General features: G+C 40.5%; 1 protein-coding gene across 1 annotated transcript in view; it reads left to right on the top strand.

Moving 5' to 3' along the window:
- The first annotated feature begins 215 nt into the window (after positions 1 to 215).
- Positions 216 to 22,362, top strand: part of fam171a1 (family with sequence similarity 171 member A1) — a 170,105-nt gene continuing 147,958 nt past the window's right edge. Inside the window, exon 1 of the mRNA XM_059972235.1 lies at positions 216 to 518. Within this exon, the coding sequence (XP_059828218.1) occupies positions 419 to 518 (100 nt within the window). The 5' untranslated portion in view covers positions 216 to 418. The remainder of the gene's footprint in view (positions 519 to 22,362) is intronic.

Raw genomic sequence — 22,362 nt, 5'->3', positions numbered from 1 at the left:
TAGGAATAGGCATGGACTGGGACTGATACATTAGCAAGGCCAAAGCGATCTCCTGCATTGTTTGGAGCGGTCCTCAGTCGGGAGCTGGCCCCTTCTCCTGCTGCCTCGGCGCGTCAGACGAGTGCAGAGTGAAGCGGGAGCAGCGGGTGGCGCCGCAGCTCCAGCCGCTGCCTCTGGTCGCGCCTCTCTGGGGAGGGGAGGGGAAGGGAGGGAGTTAAAGCGCCGGGGAAGCTGAATCCAGACGGATTGAGGTTGGAAAGCAGTGAAGACGGCAGCTGGAGCTGTGGTGGAGAAGGAGGAGGAGGAGGAAGAGAGAAGGAAGGAAGCAGCGAGGCAGGCAAACGCCGTCCAGGGGCGGTGGCGTTAAATATGGGCGGCCCCTCGGCATTGGCGCCCGTCTCCTCCTGCTGACAGAAGGATGAGCCGCTTTTCGCGCTCCGCCGCCCTCCTGCTTTGCCTCCTCGGTTGCCATGTGTGGAAAGCGGTCACGAAAACCCTCCACGAGCGGCGTGCACAAGGTAAGAGGCGACGACTGTGGTGAGGGGGACCAGGGTGGTGTCCTTCGTGAGGAGGGGTGGTGTGTATGTGTGTCTGGTGGTGTTTTGGCGATGGAGGTGCCTGAGGATTTTCCGGCCGGACCTGTTATTGTCATTTGAACAAAAAGCCCCGGGACGCGGCGGCAGGAGGAAACAATGAGGATCGCCAGCGAGCCCTGCTCTCGGGAACCGCAGCTCCAATGGCTTTTCTCGAATGGGGAAGGAGGGGAAAAGCGTCGGGGTCTATTATTTAAAGTTGTTGAGATGCGAGAGGTCAGGGTGTTGCAGAGAGTCATCGGTTACGATCGATTCCTCTTGTTTTCCCCTCCCCACCACCACCAATAACGTATCATTCGTTTATGTTAGGGCGTGTGTGTGTGTGTGTGTTTTTTTCAAAATAATAATCCTTCAGTGCAGTGGATGTAATTCGAAATCGGGACATCCAAGTGAGCAGCGCAACCACAGCGCGGTGTTTTTGGTGCGTTTTGTGCATCGGATTTAAAATGAGCACGTTGCTGTTGGGAGGACGTTAGCTGGGAATCTCAGCCGCAGTTCACCCTCCGGTTAACTGGAAGTCATCGCGGACAGAGACCCACCCCCTCCGCCGTTTTAGCACCTTCGGTTTTTTAAGGTTGTGATATGCTTATTAACACGTTCGATTCCTGTTCTTCTAACACTGATTTTTTTTAAAAACTAAAAATAATTCTTATTTTATTCTGCTGTGAATTTTTAACGATAGGGATCACTTACATCGCCATAAAGATGATGGGGGGGGGGGGGTTTCAAAACAAGCACTTCCATTAAAAATACACCGTGCGTTAAATAAAGAAGGTTATGGCTGATCTTAATGGATGGTGGAATAAGCACGAGGGGCCGAGTGGCCTCTGCTTCGTAATTCCGTTGTTCGTGTACAAATGACATTGGTAAACCTTTGAAGTTGCTGTATTTTGCGTCTTGCTTTCGGTCGTTGGAGACTGACAGTGTAATACATCTGAAAAGTAAAATTTTATAGCCTGGATAACCGAGGATGGCACGGTTTCCTGCGTTCTGATAGAAGCTCTTGAAATCGCATCGTCTGTATATCGTGCCTTCTGCAGATTCTATCAGAATGGAAATATGGAAATTTACAGACACAGAATCAGTTATGATCATGTAGTTTATTTATCAAAAATACATGTTCAGATACAGTCTTCAAACTATTGGGAGCTGGTGTGCCCTACCTTATATTCTACAAAGATACTTTAAATGCAGTTCCTTAAGTTGTAATATTACAGTTGGTTATCTCCTTTGTTCAGCTGTTTTGAATGGTTAGTGATTGAGGGTACCCTTCCAAAATTTGGAAAACATGCATCAGGACTTGCCAGAATCTCAGATATATATAATAAAGTGTAGAATATTATAGCATTAATAATGATGACAAAGGTCAGATCTAAGTTTTCACTGGATTTAAAAAAGCTGCTAGAAGTTGTGAACTCAGCCAGTTCCATTGTAGGTGCTAACCTCCCTGGCATCTAGGACATCTTCAAAAGGCGAGGCAGCATCCATCATTAAGGACCCCCATCACTTGGGACTTATCCTGTTCTCATTGCTACAAGGAGGAGGTACAAGAGCCTGAAGACACACTCAATGCTTTAGGAACAACTTCTTCCCCTCCGCCATCAGATTTCTAAATGGACAATGAACCCATATACACTACCTCACTATATTTTTTGCTCTTATTTTGTACTAATTTAATTTTTAAAAATATATTTACTGTCATTTATAGTTCATTTTTATTACGTATTGCAATGTACAGTTGTGGCAAAACAACAAATTTCACAACATATGCCAGTGATATTAAACTTGATTCTGATTTGGATGTCATTGAGTTTTGCCTTCTTAGAGTTTATATATTTAGGAGATAATAATCTCAAGTAGCCTGTTGTGTTTTCTGTTATGCAGTACCCAAGTGAACTATTGCTGGGAGTGGATCGAGTTGAATGTCAAGCAAGGTAATTTAGCTGCTCCATGATTATAAGTGGCCATGGAGATAAATCCACTCTTGCCATAGAATCATCTCATGCAGAAATTCACTCTACCCTTTTCCCTTTTGGGTGTGAACATAAAGTCAACAAGTACTACACATGCACCCTTCCCTTTGACTTCCAGGGATATGCAAAATCAGTAATTCATGAATGGCAAAACTTCATTAAGAATTTCCATTTTATGTTACTATGTTTGCAATGTCTTGTGTTTCACTGCATATGGCTGGAACTGAGCATTTACAAATTATGGAAACATTAAACACTGTTTTCAAACACAATGCTGGAGGAGCTCAGCAGGCTAGGCAGCATCCATGGAAAAGTGTGTAGTTGATGTTTAATCCAATCACAAGCAAAAGAAAATCTGCAGATGCTGGAAATCCAAGCAACACACAAAATCCTGGAGGAACCACAAGCAAAAGAAAGTATCCAGCATTTTCAGCATCTGCAGATTTCCTTTTGCTTGTGATTAGACGGAATGTCAACTACTCTTTTCCATAGATGCTGCCTGGCCTGCTGAGCTCCCCCAGCATTTTGTGAGTGGTGCTTGGATTTGCAGCGTCTCCAGATTTTCTTTTACTTCGTGTTCAAAATATGGACAATAATATCATTTATGAATAATTTATCTTCAACTGCATCCTTTTTTCAGTGCTCATACAAGTAATCGAGCATGGACAGTAGAGAGCAGTCAGAATCTGCAACCTCTATCAGAGTCACATCCGAAATCTCCTTGTTTGGATGGAATGAGATTGTCTCCCAAATTTTCTGGTTAACCAGATTTTGTGTTTTTTAAAAAATTTTCTTTACGAAGAAATGCATGATGTTACAAACATTGACCTATGACAATATTGACAAGTGTGAAACATGTTTTAGTAATGGCAGAAACTTAGACCATGGGAGGTTTGGGAGTGGTTCTGATTCTGCTGGTGGTTGGGTTGTGATGTGGTCTAGACAATAGCATGCAATGACAGCGCACTTTAACTCTCCCATTGATTTCAATGCACACCATATTTTATGTTCTCTACTTTCAAACCCCAAGCCTCATGAAAACATTTGCTAATATAGTGGGCTGGTTTGCCGTTTAAGCTTGTAATTTACATTTTCTTCCTTGTGTTATGAATACTAAAGGAAATGCCACCATTTATTGTTTATCCTTAGTTGTGCCTGATTTGAGGAAGCAGTTAAGAACCAAATATTGGTAGGTCTGAAATCATCCTGATCAACAGGCAAGGATAGCATATTTATCTTCTTGAGAGACATTAGTGAACCAGATGAGTATTCATGCCAATCCTGAGGGTTAATGGTTACCATTTCTGAGACTGGCTTGCTTTTTAGTTTATTCTGAAACTTTCTACAGGGGCATAATTGAGAGCATCCTGACTGGCTGCATCACTGCCTGGTATGGGAACTGTACCTCCTTTAATCGCAGGACTTTGCAGAGAGTGGTGCGGACAGCCCAGTACATCTGTAGTTGTGAACTTCCCATGATTCAGGATGTTTACAAGGACAGGTGTATAAAAAGGGCCTGTAGGGCTCATTGGGGATCCAAGCCATCCCAACCACAATCTATTCCAGCTGCTACCATCCAGGGAGTAGTACTGCAGCATAAAAGCCAGGACCAACAGGCTCCGGGACAGTTTCTTCCACCAGGGCATCAGACTGATGAACTCACACTGACTTGAATGTACTCTATACTACATTGACAGTTCTATTTATTATAAATTACTATCATTGCACATTTAGATGGAGACATAACAAAGATTTTTACTCGTGTGTGAAGGATGCAAGAAATAAAGTCAAGTCAATTCAATTCAGATTTATGTAATTACTTGAAATCATTATCCCCATTGGAATTCAAACTTGTGTCTCTGAATAAATGGTCCATACTACCAACTGGTATCCCACCCAATAATAATGATCACATTTGCTGCTTCATGTTATTACCTTGGAAATCAAATACAATGTATAAATATTAATATTGATTTTGCAATTGAAACAATCTCACTGTTTATAATGTTTGGTTGGGGTAACACAGTGACAAAGATATTGAGAATAAGTTAATTTGATTTGTGGTTGAATGCTTGCAGTGTATGTATATAGGGACACAATCACCTTTTTTGTGCTTTCCAGCCCCATGAAAGTCAGTTACATTCTGTAAAAGGCACAGGTGCCCATTCATCCAGATTAGGTCAGAATAGCAGAGTGGACTCATTGAGTCTTCAAATACACTCAGTAGCCTCTTTATCAGGTACCTCCTGTATTTAATAGCACAGCCACTGAGTGTAAGCTCATGGCCTTCGCTGCTGTAGCCTGTCCACTTCAGGGTTTGACATCTTGTGTGCTCAGAGATGCTCTCCAGCACACCACTATTGAAACACATGGTTTTTGAATTATTGCTGGCTTCCTTTCAGCTTGAACCAATCAGGCCATTCCTCTGACCTGTCAATGTCAAGGCATTTTCACTCATAGAACTGCTGCTTACTGGATTTTTTTTTTGTTTTTCATATCATTCTCTATAAATTCTAGAGATTTGTGTATGAAAATCCCTTGAGATTTATCAGTTTCTGAGATGCGCAAACCACCTTGCCTGGTATCAACAATTATTCCATGGTCAAAGTCACTTGTATCACATGTCTTCCCCATTCTGATGTTTAGTCTGAAGAACAAACTCAACCTCTTGACCATGATTGGCTGGTTAGATATTGGAATTAATGAGCGGGTGTACCTAATAAAGTGGCCACTGTGTACATATTTAACTCCTGACAATATGGGTGTCTTGCAATAACTTAGTACAAGAGCTATATTTTTCAAACAGCTGCAGTAATAATTGGAAAAATTTCAAAGGATGCTTTAGAAAGAAGTTCTGTGAATTTATGTGTTAATAAAAATGTGAAATGTGGATGAAGGGTTAAGTGGAATAAGGAGATAAAAGTTCAACTAAAGGAAGAGGAGTGGAAAAGTCATTGGGGGTTGCACTGGGTGGAATTACATTTTGTGGAGCACCAGCTCCTATTCTCGAGCAAGGGAAATGTGTGAGATTAAAATGGATCTAAAAGTGGTTCCTATCAGGTTATGTAAGCTAGTTGAAACAGTTTAACATGAGTAATGTTGAGGTGGGTAAGAATTTTGGTGAGTTGTGACTATTGTGTGGATAGCATTTTACAAGCGAAAAGAGTGTACCAATAGTCTGCATTACTGTAGAGAGAAAAGGTATTATGCAACATAACTAGAAAACAGAAATAAGAAATGATTGAGTAAAATATTAGAGTGGACAGGGAAGTGTGGAATTGTGATATTAGTGAGTGCTCATTATATCCAAAACAAGTTTTTTTCTAAGATGGCTCCAAGCTATGACCTGTGTTAAGTTGCAGCTCATATTCAGTTATTTTTTAAACGTTTAGTTGTTTTATAGGTTTGTAAGGATGGCTTTGAGGACAGAGCAGGAAGTTTGGGGTCATATTAGGGTTTAGGAACAGGTATTTGGGAGAATTGGGGGAATTAGAATTAGCGGTCAGGCCAGAGTGTAAGTTTCTGCATTCAGAGACCGGTGATGCGGGTGTGGGACATCCATGGTTGGAGCAGAGAGTGCATGGGCCACTCAGAGCAGCAAATTGTTGGCGGATCCTAGAGTCAGAGTTCCACGTGACCAGGAGGAATGAGTTCCACTGATCCTTGGGCTCACAAATTGGTGAGACCAGAGCTCAAGGACTAGTATTTAGGGTTCCACCACCTGTGAGTCTGGAGTTCAGGCCCGGTGTTCTGCATGCCTTGGGATCGATGTCGAGGATCAGGGCCTAAGGATGAATCTGAAAAAGGGAAGTTGAGGCCCATTGGCCAGAACAGAGTTTGCAAATCTCCGCGAGTTCACTGGGGAGGTGGGAGCCTGGTACTTGCAGGCCTAAGTCTTTGTCCACTGGAGACCTGTTCTGGCGTTAAAGGACTGTGTATGTGTGTGGATGGGAGGGAAGAACGGGGCTCGTTTTTGCTGGGTTTTTTTTTTGTTGCTTGTTGTGTTCTGTGTTGTTCTGCTGAGCTTTGTGTACAAGTTTCGTTGGCTCCGGAATGCATGGCAGCACTGGTGGGCTGCCCCCAGCACACCCCCCCCCCCGTGTAATGGTTGATAATGCAAATGACACATTTCACTGTATGGTTTGATATACATTTGACAAATTATCTTGAAAAGTAAGAAATGAAAATACATTTGTGATCTGATCGCCACTTCTTGGAGATGATTGAGAGGGTCATGACTGGGAACTAAATATACCACGTTAACAAATCCATAGGAAAGATGGTTAAGGGAAAGGAGTAGCAGTGATTAAGAATTAAATCTTAAGTGAATATTATCAACAATAAGCAGACAGTGGAAAAGTACTATCAGGACATGATAAATTGATAAAGATTTAAGCCGCCATTATGAGTGTTTAGTAACAACTCTTCTTGAATATGTTAATGTGATTGGACAAGAGTGCAGTCGAGAAAGTGTTTAGAAGGGATCTTGTCATAAACATAGTACATGGGTTAAACAATCGTGCTCACAGCCAGAAGTGTGAATTTCCTGAGTATTTGGGAGTATTCGATGTAGTAAAATATCCTGGAATACTAAGTGGATAGGAGATCTTGAACTCAACAAAAAGTACTGAAGCAGGTATAACTAACAAACTAATAATAATAATACCCCTTCTTACTCCATCTCTGACATATTTAGTTGTTTGTTTTTTTTTCTGTCTCTCTGCCCATCACTCTGCCTGTTCTCCATCTCCCTCTGGTGCTCCCTCCTCCCCCTTTCTTTCTCCCGAGGCCTCCCGTCCCATGATCCTTTCCCTTCTCCAGCTCTGTATCACTTTCGCCAATCACCTTTCCAGCTCTTAGCTTCATCCCACCCCCTCCGTTCTTCTCCTATCATTTCGCACTTCCCTCTCCCCCCACTACTTTCAAATCTCTTAGTACCTCTCCTTTCAGTTAGTCCTGATGAAGGGTCTCGGCCTGAAATGTCAATAGTGCTTCTCCTTTTAGATGCTGCGTGGCCTGCTGTGTTCCACCAGCATTTTATGTGTGTTGTTTAACTAACAATCATAATCAATTGTAATTGAATTCATGCAAAATGATACAAATTGGCAAAATTTATCAGTGGTATTCTCTTAAAGAGATGATAGAAATAGTGAAAGTGGAAAAGCAGCAATTTTGTTCAGAGTATTAATTAAAGGTACACCTTACCAGTATTAAACAAAAAATTGACATTAAAGAATGACAAATCTATAGGACCAGATAGTTTTCACCATATCTTTAAAAGAAGATGAAAGATAAAAGGAATAAAGATTAAATTAGCTTTATTTGTTACATGTACATCGAGAATAAAGTGAAACCTGTCGTGTGTCACCGATCACTGCCGTCCAATGCTGAGAGCAGCCTGTAACTGTCATCACGCTTTTGGTGCCCATGTAGCATACCTACCATTTACTAACCCTCACCCGTATGTCTTTGGAACATGGGAGGAAGCCAGAGCACCCCAAGGAGACCCAAGTCGTCACAGAGAGGATGTAGAAACTCCTTACAAATAGTGGCAGGAATTAAACCCCAGTTGCTGGCATTACAAAGCGTTCCTTGTATGCCGTAAATAAAATCAAAACTTACCTTAGGAATTTGGTCCCCTTTTTTTTGGCAAAGAAAAATTCAAAAATAATGGAAGTCATATGGAAAGTAAAGTTTAGAGAGATGGAATTGCGTAATGGTAGCTCAACAGCTGTTGCCAGGACATCAGTTGAATGTAGAATACTGAAAATGTTCAAATGAAAATGGATTTGTAAAGATCAACCGGTTAACTTTTATTTGATGGTGGCTAGGGGAATATCGATGGGCATTGTACAGATGTCAAGAGAACATTTAATTAATTAATTAGGTCTATTTCTAAGAAGATATTAGATAAAGTGGAAGTTTACAAAAGAAAGTTGCTAAATGAGGGAGAGCATTCTGACTGGTCCCATCACAGCCTGGTATGGACTACAGGAGACGATGGAGGGTTGTAGACTCGGCCAGTGCTGTCATGGGCACAACCTTCCTTGCCGTCAAGAACACCTTCAAAAGGCGGAACTTCAAGAAGGTGGCATCCATCATTAAGGACCCTCACCTCTTAGTACATATCCTCTTCTCATTGCTACCCTCCTGGCAGAGGATCAAGAGCCTGAAAATGCACACTTAACATTTTAGGAACAACTTTTCCCCCCTCTGCCATCAAGTTTCTGAATAGTCCATTGTTACTTGTCTTTTGTGCTATTTATTTATTTTTGTAACTTGTAGTAATTTTTATGTATTACACTGTACTGCTGCAGCAAAACACCAGATTTCGTAACATGTCAGTGATAATAAAGCTGGTTTTGATTCTAACTCGACAAGGAAGCCGTTCAGTGAAGAGTAACTGAGATCAGGCGTAATATTTGGGTATCCGGCCAACAGGATCTATGTTGGGGCTGCAGCTGTTCGTTATTAAACTTTGTCGCTGATGAAGTAATTCATATAGTAAAGATTATTGAGAGATAAATTTCGGCAGGACATTGAGGAAAAGTTTTCTTATTTTTCTTTTAATGCTGCTATGAAAACTTTCATGTCTGCCTTACAGAAAGCATTCTATAGAGATTTGAACTGAAGAATGTAGATAATGAGTGGGAGAGTCATTGCATTTCTACCAGCCTTTTTATGTCTATTAGATGCTGTCAGTGCTTGAAACCCATGAGCTTTCTTGTGTAAAGTTGCAGTCATTGTATATTTGCCTACAATTAATTGTAGTATTGCATAAACAGATAAATTGCCAGTATAACTTACTGTGCAATGTGGGTTAATGGATAAATGTTGATTGAAATGCTAAGACATCTTCAGCTGTTCTTTGAAAAGTGTTTTAAATCTACATGAGCAGGCAGGTGAGTTCTCTGGTTTATGCCCTGTCCAAGGTAACTACTTGTTAATATTGCAGCACTTCAGTTGTACTCAAGAACTTTGGCTTTATGAACTAGTCGATTGGTTAGATCTGAAGCCACCACCTTCCAACTTGGGTGAAATAGTTAGGGTCATTATTATACATTATTTCCCTCTTTCCTCATGTAACCCTCAGGCTCGCCCAGCTCGTGTTTGTCTAGGGGAAACATCCTTTGGCCCCACCAAAAACTGGGAAATCATGTTTCCCAGTTACAGTTGTAACCACAGTTACAAACCCATAACGCAGAACATCAGACAGTACACCGTATACAATTAAATGATTGAACTTTATGAATCTTAATCTGAATCTAAGGTTAGTAATGAAAATAAAACAAGGCCCAATTCAAGGGAAAGTCGAAAGTTCACGTTGGAGCTCACTCAGTAGTCATTCTTCCACCGTTGGTCTCCTCCAAGTGTCGCCGACCTTTGGACCCTCAGATCCCAGTCCACTCCGTCCAGTGGATTACCGGCTCTCTTCATACGTGTCTTCCCTCTTCATCTCTCCTCAACCAAAACTGCGAAAAAACGTCCTTCCAGATTCACAAGACAGAACAACAACCTCTGACTGGCTAACATGCATCCCACAGTCCTGTTATCTCCAGCCATAACCCAAACATTGCTGCTACAGAGAAACCGTTACCTCAGCAGTGAAACCTTACAGAGAAGCCATTACATTAGCAGTGAATCCTTACAGCACGTTACACTTAAAACCCAGCAAGATGCTGTTGGGTTCTTCAAGTCTTTGCTGGCTCCCAAAGCCACCCCACCCTCCTACTAATTTTCTCTGTAATCTTTTCTCCCAATAATTCTACTCCCCAGCTACAAGAGGGGCAATATATAGTGGGTAATTAACCAGTAAAACCATGTCTTTAGATTGTGGTAGGACATTGAAACATCCAGATATAACCCATATAGTCAGACAGAGAGTGTTCAAATTCCACACAGTAGTCAAGTCAAGTCACTTTTATTGTCATTTCGACCATAACTGCTGGTACAGTACACAGTAAAAATGAGACAGCGTTTTTCAGGACCATGGTGTTAGATGACACAGTACAAAAACTAGACTGAACTACATAAAAAAACAACACAGAGAAAGTTACACTAGACTACAGCCCTACACAGGACTACATAAAGTGCACAAAAACAGTGCAGGCATTACAATAAATAATAAACAGGATGATAGGGCAAGGTGTCAGTCCAGGCTTCGGGTATTGAGGAGTCTGATAGCTTGGGGGAAGAAACTGTTATATAGTCTGGCCGTGAGAGCCTGAATGCTTCGGAGCCTTTTCCCAGACGGCAGGAGGGAGACGAGATTGTATGAGGGGTGCATGGGGTCCTTCATAGTGCTGTTTCCTTTGCGGATGCAGCGTGTAGTGTAAATGTCCATGATGGCGGGAAGAGAGACCCCGATGATCTTCTCAGCTGACCTCACTATCCACTGCAGGGTCTTGCAATCTGAGATGGTGCAATTTCTGAACCAGGCAGTGATGCAGCTGCTCAGGATGCTCTCAATACAACCCCTGTAGAATGTGATGAGGATAGGAGGTGGGAGATGGACTTTTCTCCGCCTTCGCAGAAAGTAGAGATGCTGCTGGGCTTTCTTTGCTATGGAGCTGGTGTTGAGGGAACAGGTGAGATTCTCCGTCAGTTGGACACCAAGAAATTTGGTGCTCTTTATGATCTCTACTGAGGTGCTGTCGTTGTTCAGCGGGGAGTGGTCGCTCTGTGCCCTCCTGAAGTCAACAACCATCTCTTTTGTTTTGTTCACATTCAGAGACAGGTTGTTGGCTCTGCATCAGTCTGTTAGCCGCTGCACCTCCTCTCTGTAAGCTGACTCGTCGTCCTTGCTGATGAGACCCACTACGGTCGTGTCATCAGCGAACTTGGTGACATGGTTCAAGCTGTGTGTTGCAGCACAGTCGTGGGTCAGCAGAGTGAACAGCAGTGGACTGAGCACACAGCCCTGGGGAGCTCCCGAGCTCAGTGTGATGGTGTTGGAGATGCTGCCTCTGATCTGGACTGACTGAGGTCTCCCAGTCAGGAAGTCTGGGATCCAGTTGCAGAGGGAGGTGTTCAGGCCCAGTAGACACTAGACATCATCATTAAAAACAGGTTACCAAAGTTGCAATGAGTGGTTCTGTTGTCTTGTGTAGTGCTTGAAGATGGAAATTTTTAAAAAAATCTCCAAATGTGGAAATCTGAAATGAAAGCAGAATGCTGGAAGCCCTCTGCAAGTCAAGCAGCCATCAGTGGAAAGAGAAACTGTTGTTTCAGTTGTGGGAACCTCAGAATAATTTTGAAAGTGCCCAAACCTGAAACATCAGTTCTTTCCATTGCCACAGTTGCTGCCCGACTTGCTGAATGTTCCCACCACTATTTGATTTTTTTTAAATATATGCTAACAATGACAGCTTGGCTGCAATGTGGGCAAAGACCTAATCAGCAGAAGTGAGGGGATGAATTAACAAAGGTTTAGAAACTGAATGATATAGAAGTGGCCTTGAATTTGCAGTTTTTGGCTAGTTGCTGGTGCTTGCTGCTGACCTGTGAAGACCACACACTTTGTGTGAATCAACTGAAGATAGCTTGCTGGACGAAAGTAACTCCAATATTGGCAGTGAGACATTTGGTGAACATGTTATGCTATATAGTTGAGGAAAAGGAATAGTGCCAGAACAAGCCTTGTCCTTCAAGAAGAAATCTCTCTGAGTACCTGCTGGCATGCTTGAGTTGTCAAAACAAATTTCAGTAGTGGAGGATTCATTTAGGATAGTGGAGATCTCCTGCTTCAGAATGAACCACTCTCCTGTTTGTTCTGTGCATTAGGTCTGGCATGCGTCTATCTGGCCACCAGTTTGCTGCTTGTTGTCTGTGTGCTGGGGAGCTGCAGTGACTGACGGTTACTTGTACATAACTTTTTATGTTTTGTAGCTAAGAATTAAAGGATCAGAGTTAAAATAACATAATAAAGTGCTTAACTTTTTCATTTACTAGTTTTCTATCAATGGTGGAAACATTGTCTGAACTTTTGACCAATTAATTTGAAGTTATACTCTGGACGAAGCTTAGTTTTGTTGTAGGACTAAATTGCCTTTAACTTTGTTTTATTTTATTTAATGGCATTATATGCTGCCAATTACAAACAGTTTGTTACTTCATCAAGGAGTAGATTTACAAACATTTGGCAAAATTTGCATGGCTGAATTAATCTAATTATCTGCTAGTATAGTTACTGAATATTAATTGGCTCCTCGAGCTACACTGCATCTTTGTTTTGCTGTTAATGGAAATGTAGAAGTCAGAATCAGTTCACTTGTTTTCTGCATAATTACATTGAGTGTGATACATGAAAACAATTACTTTAGATTCTCTGAATCTGATTGCTGTCTTCGTTAAGATTCTTTTGTTAATTCACCTCGTAGGTCAGTTGATGACTGTGGGGGTAGTTGCAGGCAGTGTTTCCATGTCCCTGATATCCTGGTCCTTTCCTTTATTCTTCCTGTTAGCAGACACTGTAAATTTCTCATACTTATTACACCACTGGAGAGGAGATCATTTGGCCCACAGAATTCATGCTCTAACACCCGTCCCATCAATCTGTTTCTCCCTCATTTTATTCCCCATCTATCCTTTTAATTCCCCTTTAATTTCATTTACCTCTGCCAAAGGTTAATTTACCTTCTGGTCAGTTAGCCTTCTGAGTAAGTGGTTGAGATGTGGGATGAAACTTGAGCTGTTAGGGAAACCCATAGTGACATTAGACCCCAGGAGCTTGAGACAGGAGGCATTTTTAAAACTGTATCTTATTGTTTAGTATATGGAATTGATAAAATGATGCTTGATTTTGAATTTCTATATATGAGTGACATACATTTACATCAGTGTGCCGAGCTGAACATTTACAAGGCAATAACAGAGGTACCATTATCATGTTTTTTTTTGTTATTTTGTTACCATAGGGGACTTGAGCAATCATTCATTATGGCTAGAATTTAAAAACAATTAGCAAGCTGTATTTCTTCAATTTATAGTGAATGAAGTCCTCTGTGGGTTGCTGTCTTTGAAAACTGGGTGATGTGTGAAGTCTGTCTCTTTCACAACATAGACTTTTGGAAATAATTTATTAATAAATTAATAATATCCCAGGGATAGTACCTGGCCTGATCTTATTACTAACTTGTTTAAAAGCCCACTGAATATAGAGGATGGAAAAGACTTTTCTAATAATCAAAACACAGGATTTCAAAGTAGAAGACTCTACTTTTGCACATTTTTTTTGCAAGTTATGAAATGGGATTATATTTTTTCAATTCTATTGCATAATTTATTTCCCTTTTTTATTCTACATAATTAATTTAGCGTATGGCATTCAGTTCTGCTCTACTCCTTATAAGAAGGATGGAGAGAGTGATAAGAAGGCGGCTTTGGAGAGAGTGCAGATTAATATGATGTTCCTTCCCTCTTTTAGAGAGCATGTGTCATAAGGTGAGGTTGGACAAATTTGGGTTGCTTTCTCTGGGGGAGGTAGAGATGACCAGACAGTTTTTCTTTTTCCTGGGGTTGAAACGTCGAATATCAGAGGGAAGATATTTAAGATGAGAGGGAATGAGTGCGAAGAAGGTGTGTGTGTGTGTTTTGGAGGAAGGGGTAAATGGGTGAGTGGAAGACTAGCATGTGCTGCCTGGGGTGGTTGTGGAGTTAAATGTGATAGAGGTGTTCAAGAGGCTCTTGGATAGGTATGTAGATGTGCAGAAAGTGAAAGGATCTGGACACTGTAGGCAGACAGGATTAGTTTAGTTGTATATATGATCACCAATGTAATTAGTTTTGCAAAACATATAGACCAAAAGGCCTGTTCCTGTGCTGCACCGTTTTCTGTATTTGTTTACAATTGTTAATTTTGTTACTACACAAAACCAAATACTGCTAATAGAAATTCCAAGAAGTATTGAACAGACAGAAATGTTCCAATGCAAACACAGTATTGATGAAATTTAACATTTTAGAGAATCTTTTTTCTCAGCAATATTTTTATTGTTTTTAAATCAAGAAAGCATAGTACAAAGGAGGTTTGTGAAGTACATAACGAATGTACAATTGACATCTATGAAGGAGTTGCACCCATAGTACAATCATGCTTTGGTTGCTTCCCTGCCCCGACCTACCCCTCCCGATTCCCTTCTCCAAGCCATCATTGCATTAGTAAAAGGGGTTAAAACAGAACCTTTATCCCCGCAGAGCTGCATTGCTATAGAGAAGGTATATTTTCCTAACACATAAACTGTTGTATGTTTACATGTCTGAGTTCGTAGAGTTTTACCGGAGAATGCTGAAAGTCAGGGAGTTCTGTGCAGAGGAAAGGAAGAAGGGATGAACCTTTAGTTTGGCTGGGAATTCTGAAATAATTCACCTTTTGGAACTTTATGTCCGAATTGAGAGTTGAATAATGGATCTTCTCAAGGTATAGCTTGGACATGATGTCCCTAAGCTACTGAGCATGGGTGGGCGGGGCAGCATCCCTCCACCTGAGCAAGACTGCGTGCCTGGCCAAAAGAGAGGTAAAAGACAGTATGCGACGTTTGGTCGGACTTAGGTGTGTGTCCCCCTCTCCGGAGGTGCCAAAAAGAGCAAAGGGTTAGGTTCCAGATTGTAATTAAGTATTTGGATTAGAGTTTGGAAAACATCTTTCCAATATTTTTCCAAGCTAGGGCATGTCCAGTACATGTGAATAAGGAAAGTCTCGCCCCTTTTGCATTTGTCGCAGCAGGGATTAACAACTGGGTAAATGCGAGATAATTTAGTTTTAGACATATGGGCCCTGTGTACGACCTTGAACTCAGAGAATCTCTTTTAAGTCAAATTGCTAACTTGGGAGAGATTTTTGTGATCATGAAAATTAGTTTATCTTCAGCGTTTTTTCATCAGGAACCTTAATGGTTTTGTAATCAATAGTCTGACACCAGTTTACTACATTCCCATGTATCCCAGTTCAGTCCTCCTCTCCACACCATTTAATTTTTTGAAAGCTTGTTTTTAAAGATACTTTGTTGGGTCATGAAGAACAAAAACAGCTGCAGGTATTTGAGATTGGAAGTACCAACAGAAATTATCATGCATACCTGAGCAGGTGTGTCAGCCCTGACAGGACTTTATATCTGGCTGGTTGGTTGGATATCCAAGAACTGTCTCCTTGACTAGATCTAGTGATGCCATGGGTACATTTTGCTATTGTCTAAATTGCTCCAGGGTGATGCCATGGTAATAACTCTATATTTGAAAAGCAGCTGGCTGAGAAAGAAATGCAAATGTTATAACTATGATCACCCCAGCCAAGGTGCTGAGTGGGCTAGAGCAGTCGGGTGCCCAACTCCAACTCTGGTACACCTATATGCTGTGGATCTGCCGTCATGTAAACATCAGTCAAAGTAAAGATGGTGGGTTTCCTTCCCTGAAGAATACTGTTTAAAAACTTATTGTTTCATCAACAATTTCAAGGTCACCAGGTCTTCTGAGTTCAAAATGTGATTAGTATTAGTGTGGGTTGAAAATTCTTATCCATGTCTTTTGGATTCTAGTTCAGTGACTTCATTAGTTCCATTTAATATCAGAGAATGTATACAATATACAACCTGAAATTCTTACTCTCTGCAGACATCCTCAAAACAGAAGAAAACCTCCAAAGAATGAATGACAGAAAAAAACATAAGAACCCCAAATCCCCTGTCCTGACTCCCACAGAGAAACAGCAGCAAATGGCATTAAACCTCCCCTCCCTCTCCTCCTCCACTACACAATATTCTAGCATAAAGCATGAGCATTTCCACCACCCATCATGCCAGCAACAGCAAATACCCGAAGTGGTCTACAGTACCCCAAAAACTAAATGTTCACTCCACAACGTTTTTGACATCCCGTAGGCACTCACTCTCTCACTAACAAGGGAGAGATAGATATTGCTCTTTCCACAGCAAGACTGGAGACAGCAGTCGCTATTTCGATGTTACAGTCAGTCTGAAGCATTGCTTTTTATTTCGAGTTTGAGAATTGGCAGCAAACGTTCTCTGTGTCTCTATCTCTTTAAGATGGTGAAGGAGGGAGAGAGAGAGATCGATTACTGAGAGCAGAACCCTCTGACAGCCACTCACACTGTCTTCGATGTTCCGGCTCCTGCTACGCTTCAGTTTGCGACACCAGTGAGAATTCGTATCCGCGCAAATCCCTGAAGGTGCCTGACTTCAGGCGGAACCTGGACCTATTAAACACAGTCCAATCAGTGAGCTCCAAGATAGTAGCATGCCACTGTAGGTCAAAATCCTGATAGGACCCCAGCCATTCTGAAAAGGAAAACAGAGACATTAGAATAGGAAGACTTTATCTGTTTCTCTGATGAGCTGGGAGAAGTCACCCTCTTCGCCATCTTTAGCTCCGCTCATTAATCATAAACCACCAATTATTTTGCTTTTTATTATATATTCAAGTCTTTTTTTGTTAGATTATAATTTCAACATTGATAAACTTATTATCATTGGGTGGAAATAAAAGCCTGCATTGGTTAGTCATATTGGTGTAGACAGTGACCCTATTTTTTTTATAATACTGCTAATATAAATTTTGATGTCTGGTTTTTTAGGACTAAGGGGAAAAATAAACCCAGCATTCGTTGGTATGGCAAGGATTTGAAAGATCGTCTGTATTCAATTCCTTAGCTAAATTTAAAGGTCACTAATTATCACATTATCACTGTTATGCATATTGATCCATAAATATTGTATTGCTCTAAACTGCAGGAGTAGAGACCCAGTTATGAATTTATATGAAACATTCCTTGTCCAGAAGAGTACACTATAAGGATTTGGTTACTCTATTATACAAAAGCATCCCTGGTGCCATTCTTGCCAGTCTGCAGAATATGGAACTGCATTTTTGAGGAGAGATTTCAAAACTGGGACAGATTCCACTGAAGTGAACAAGGGCAGGAGATATAACAGGTTATGAAGAATTTTTTCCACTTGACGTTTTTGGAGCCATGTAAGCTTTGTCATTGGAAGTAGTCAAGGTATATTTTTCTGCTTATGATTCCAGAATTATTAATTGGCATCAAGGGACAACCATATTGTAATGGCCAATGGTATAGAATAATCGTGGGAAACACAGTGGATTCTGGTTAGTTGGGGCATCTGCTTATTTGGGGCAAAGAACAAAAACTAGTCAAGAAAATATCCGGGATTCCCTTCATTTATTTGGAATACTATGCCACTTAATTGGGTCAGGAGACTGTTGCTGCCCAGTTTCTAACTAGTGTCGGACGTATGCACCTGTGTGGCCGTTAGATACCACACTGCACTTAGAGCTAACAGCTTAAGTAGTGTCAATTACCGGTACATGTGTTTGTGCTCAAAAACCAATGATTGTTTTTCACTGATGGTTGTAGAGAAATAAGCAGTAATACAATTCAGAGCTGTTTTGCCCACTGCACTTACAAGAATTCAGGCTTAGCAATGTGAGAAACAGCTATGAGTGAAAAGGAAACAATTTCACTATATCAACAGGTTTGGAACTATGAAGAATTTGAAGGTAACAACAATCGTATTGAATGTTACAATGAAAATAAAGATTTGGAGAATATAATTGTTGAAAATTAAGTGAAAGCATCTCATCTACATTAGACGTCTGCACTGATTTTGTTTATTACAGTCATTCAAAAGAATACTGCAATGTACAATCGATGAATTCCTCCATTGATAATTATTAAGAACTAATACGCAGTTTTATAGTACAGTAATAGTATTTTGTTAGTGTTCAAATTTGTTCTGTTTTTCATTAAATACATAATTAGTTACTTAGTTAAGTGGTAGTTTGCCTCTTTTATACCTTTTAACTATATTCATGAAACTTGGCTAATTAGAGCAGGCACTTAATTGGGCCAAAATGTACTAGCTTCGATGTGTCCCAATTAACTGGAATCCATGGAACTTAAATTGCACAGCACGAAAGAGGAAAGTACAATTTTTAAAAAAGCATTCCACAACCAGTATCTCCAGGCCACCAGTTGGGTGTGTAATGGAGTAGGCTTCACTAGCTTGATAAATGCAACTTTCGCAACACTCAAAAAAAAAAGTCCAAGACAAAGCAGTCTGTTTGATTAGCACCTGATCCATCACCCTAATAATTCATCTGCTCTGCTACAAGGTGCACAACAGAATTTGAGCAATACTCATTCAATAGCATCTCACAATCATAATGATCTCTTATGTTGAGGGATAAGGGCTTAATTTGATGAGGAATGCACAGCCGGAAAGTTCCTTGGAAGTATATTCCTGGTTTTCCTTCATCTATGAATCCTGTTCTGGAAGCCCCTCCTAATAGCACGACAAATTTTTGTAGTGCATTTCTAGAATGGTTGGTTCTTATTAATTTGAAAATGTACCCTATTATATACCACAATTGTATTTTGTAACTACTCGTTCTATAAAAGGTGGTTTTCAGTGGATAGACGTTGTTTAATTGGAACATGGTGAAAATGAAGGAGTTACTGTTATGTAATCTTTAAGAAATCTCAGGGTGTTCAGTAAGTCATGTATGTAGCTTAGCTTTCTGTCCCTGGTACTGTATACTACATTAGATTCAGTCTCCTGCAGATTGGTCAAAATAAGCCTAATTTCCCTGGAGGCTAAAGACCAGGCACTCTCTACAACTCAGGATGGAATTTGGGGTTGTATTATTCATGGCACACAAGCAAAACTGTGCTAAGAGAACCACTTTCTGTCAATGCAACAGGAACACCACTCTTCTTGTAATGGAAAGCAGTGTTCCTGGAAAGGTGAAGTTCTAGGCTCAGTGGCAGCATTTGTTGTAACCATATTCTGATAGAAAATCATCGACGTCTGGAATTACCTGGAGAGACAGAAGTAAGTCAGATGGTCAAAGTCAGCAGAAGAATGGTGGCAACTTCTCCAAGAGGCTTGGAAAAATCTACCAGTTCCCCCCCCCCCCCAAACTTTTATTTGGGAATATTATGGGGATGAAACTGCATGACTATGTACCTAAGAGAATTGATGCAGTTTTAAAGGCAAGGGTGGTCATACCATACATTGATTTAATTAAGATTTTTTTTACTGTTTACTGCTCTTTACAGTAATTTTTGAATTTTACGGGAGAAACTTTTAATTTCATTAGTTTTGAAAACATCTCTACTGTACCGATATTTTACATGTGCCTAAGACTTTTGCCCAGTACTCTACCTCACTATTCTCTGCCTGAATTCACAACTTCCTCCTGTTTAAAGTTAAATCTGCCTATAAAACATTGTAGCAGTCTTCTTTGATTCCAGCTACTGATTTATTTTCAATGGTGCACTGGATACAGTGGGGTGGGATGGATATTTTTGTTGAATGCTGCCCCCTTTTTTTAATTATCATTTTGTAGATGTTGATGGTTACACTGCTCTCCCTCACTACTTTCCCTCTTGTATGCACATTTTCCCTTCTTCCCTCCTGACCTCTCCTCTTCATAGCTATTTTCCCCCCAAGGTCAATTTTGTTCACTTTTATTTACTGTATCTCAATTTTGTTAATGATAGCAGTGTGTTATTAGAATACAACTCCCTTAACCATTTATCCAAATCTCAGTATTAACAGCCAACTGAAACCAGTAATGAGGTGAGTACTGCCTATTTATTTTGAACTAACTCTGAAACAATCTACTACTTCTAATGAACTTTTAATCCCATTACAAGACTCCACTCTTAACCAAAGGGTTAAATTTTTACAGCGATCCATCGGTTAATTTTTGTTGTTGGAAAATGCGTAAAAGTCACGATTATGATAACCATACTTCCACAGTGTTACTGCGAATGGCATCAAAAATACTTAAGACTGTTAGGATAGAACAATTGAGAGGGAGAGAGGAAATTAGTTCAGCTGTTTGTAGGAACAAATGTGCATCTATGTTGGAATTTTGAAGTTAATAATCTTGTGGGAGCTCATTCATTTATAGATGTTTTACTAAATTAGTTGTTTGTAATATGGAGATTACCTGCACTTATTTCCATACACTATTTCTCCACTGTTTTCCAATATAAATTGATGTGGAGAACTTCCAGAGAGCATGTATGCAGTCTACCTTTTTTGTCCATAATGGCATTTACTTCTGAAATTTCTCTCTGTTACTATGAGTAAGTTGTTCAAAAGACATAGTTATTGTCTTTGTTTTTTTCCCACTACAGATGGAAAAGAGCATTCAGATTAACTGTCAACCTTTTATTCTCCAAATGTTACAGAGACTGGAATCACAGACTTTAGTCCCTACCAGCATAAACTCTGGTCCCTAGCCACAGAATCCTCCATCTACTGACAACCAAAATTGGATGTTCCAAAGTGCGCATCGAACAAACTCTGTAGGATCCTAAGTCAGCCCCTGCTTTAGTCCTTCTGTTTATCACCCCTTATTATCTCTAGACTTGATTATTGCAATACTCTTCTGGTTAACCATTCAGCCCTTAAAACTTTGTTCTTTCTGTCCTTGGTCCAAGTTTAATATCCACCTGTGCTAGCTGACCTACAGTGGCTTTTACACTAATTATATTTTTAGTTTTCTTTTTGCTGACCAGATTTTTGTCATACCTCCATGACTTGACTCCTTTTTATTATTTCAGTTGCACAACTCTTAATTCTGGTTTCTTTTGCAGCCCTGTTTTTGATGCATCTCTTGCTGTTGCTCCTTCAGCTGCTGATCCCAAACTCCTCCTTTGTGCTCCTTCCTCTATTGCTGGCTCCCCGCTGACTTTCTTCAGAAGTTTCCATTTGAACCGTTGGCATTCAGCGGTTGAAACTTCAGTAATCCCAAGCTTCTGAGTGGTTGTTGTGAGATGAGGGAAGCAAGGACTCGCTGACAGATTGGGGAGGTGGAATGCTCAGTGTTGCTTGTGTGGAGTGTTGTGGGAATTGTAGGCAAAGGATGAGGAGGCCAAGAAGTAAGTAAGTTCTTCATAATATTTAATTTGCTTTGGTGAATGACTATAATTTGGTGATTTTAATTATTGTTCAGTTTTAATAGCTTTTGAATGTCTCTTTTAGAAACTTTTAAAAGTTATTCGAATTAATGACAGCTTTTATAACTGGAAAAGTTCTTCCTTTAGCCCGTCCTGCCATCTGTGAGGAGAGTTTCAGAATGATGCTTGTTTTGCTGCTTTGCTTGTTATCCTAGTAAGGCAGTCCCTCTGTTCAAATAAATGCAGAGGAATGATTCTGAGTGGTAGACAGGGTTGGCATGATCCAGCCTACAACTATATCTACGTGTTTGTGAATTTGAGTGCAGGTGGCCCCCGTTTTTCGAATGTTCACTTTACGACAGCTCGCTGTTACAAAAGACCTACATTAGTACCTGTTTTCGCTAACTAAGGAGGATTTTTGCTTTTATGATAAAAAGACGCCCGCTTTATACGTGTGCTTTCCCCAAAAAAGACTACCATGACCGTGAAGCCTTGTGCGGGCAGTTGTGTGCGCATGCGTGTACGTGCATAAGTCTGTATGTCCGCATGCGTGTACGTGCCGTTTTTTTTTCTCCAACTCGATTTTGGCTTGCTGTCTTCCTGATTTTGATAAGTGAAAGTACATCGTACATCCAATATTTCTACTTTATATAGGCTGTATATTTATCATATCATTCTTGTTTTTACTATATGTTTGTGTTATGTTAGGTTTTATGTGTTATTTGGTTTGATTTGGTAGGTTATTTTTTGGGTCTGGGAATGCTCAAAGAATTTTCCGATATAAACTAATGGTACTTGCTTATTCACTTGAAGACATTTCGGCTTACAAATGGTTTCATAGGAATAAGAA

Source organism: Hypanus sabinus, chromosome 6, assembly GCF_030144855.1.
Source record: "Hypanus sabinus isolate sHypSab1 chromosome 6, sHypSab1.hap1, whole genome shotgun sequence".
NCBI classification, from domain to species: Eukaryota; Metazoa; Chordata; class Chondrichthyes; order Myliobatiformes; family Dasyatidae; genus Hypanus; species Hypanus sabinus.
The sequence above is the reverse complement of the archived record's forward strand: the minus strand, read 5'-3'. Positions and strand labels throughout refer to the sequence as shown.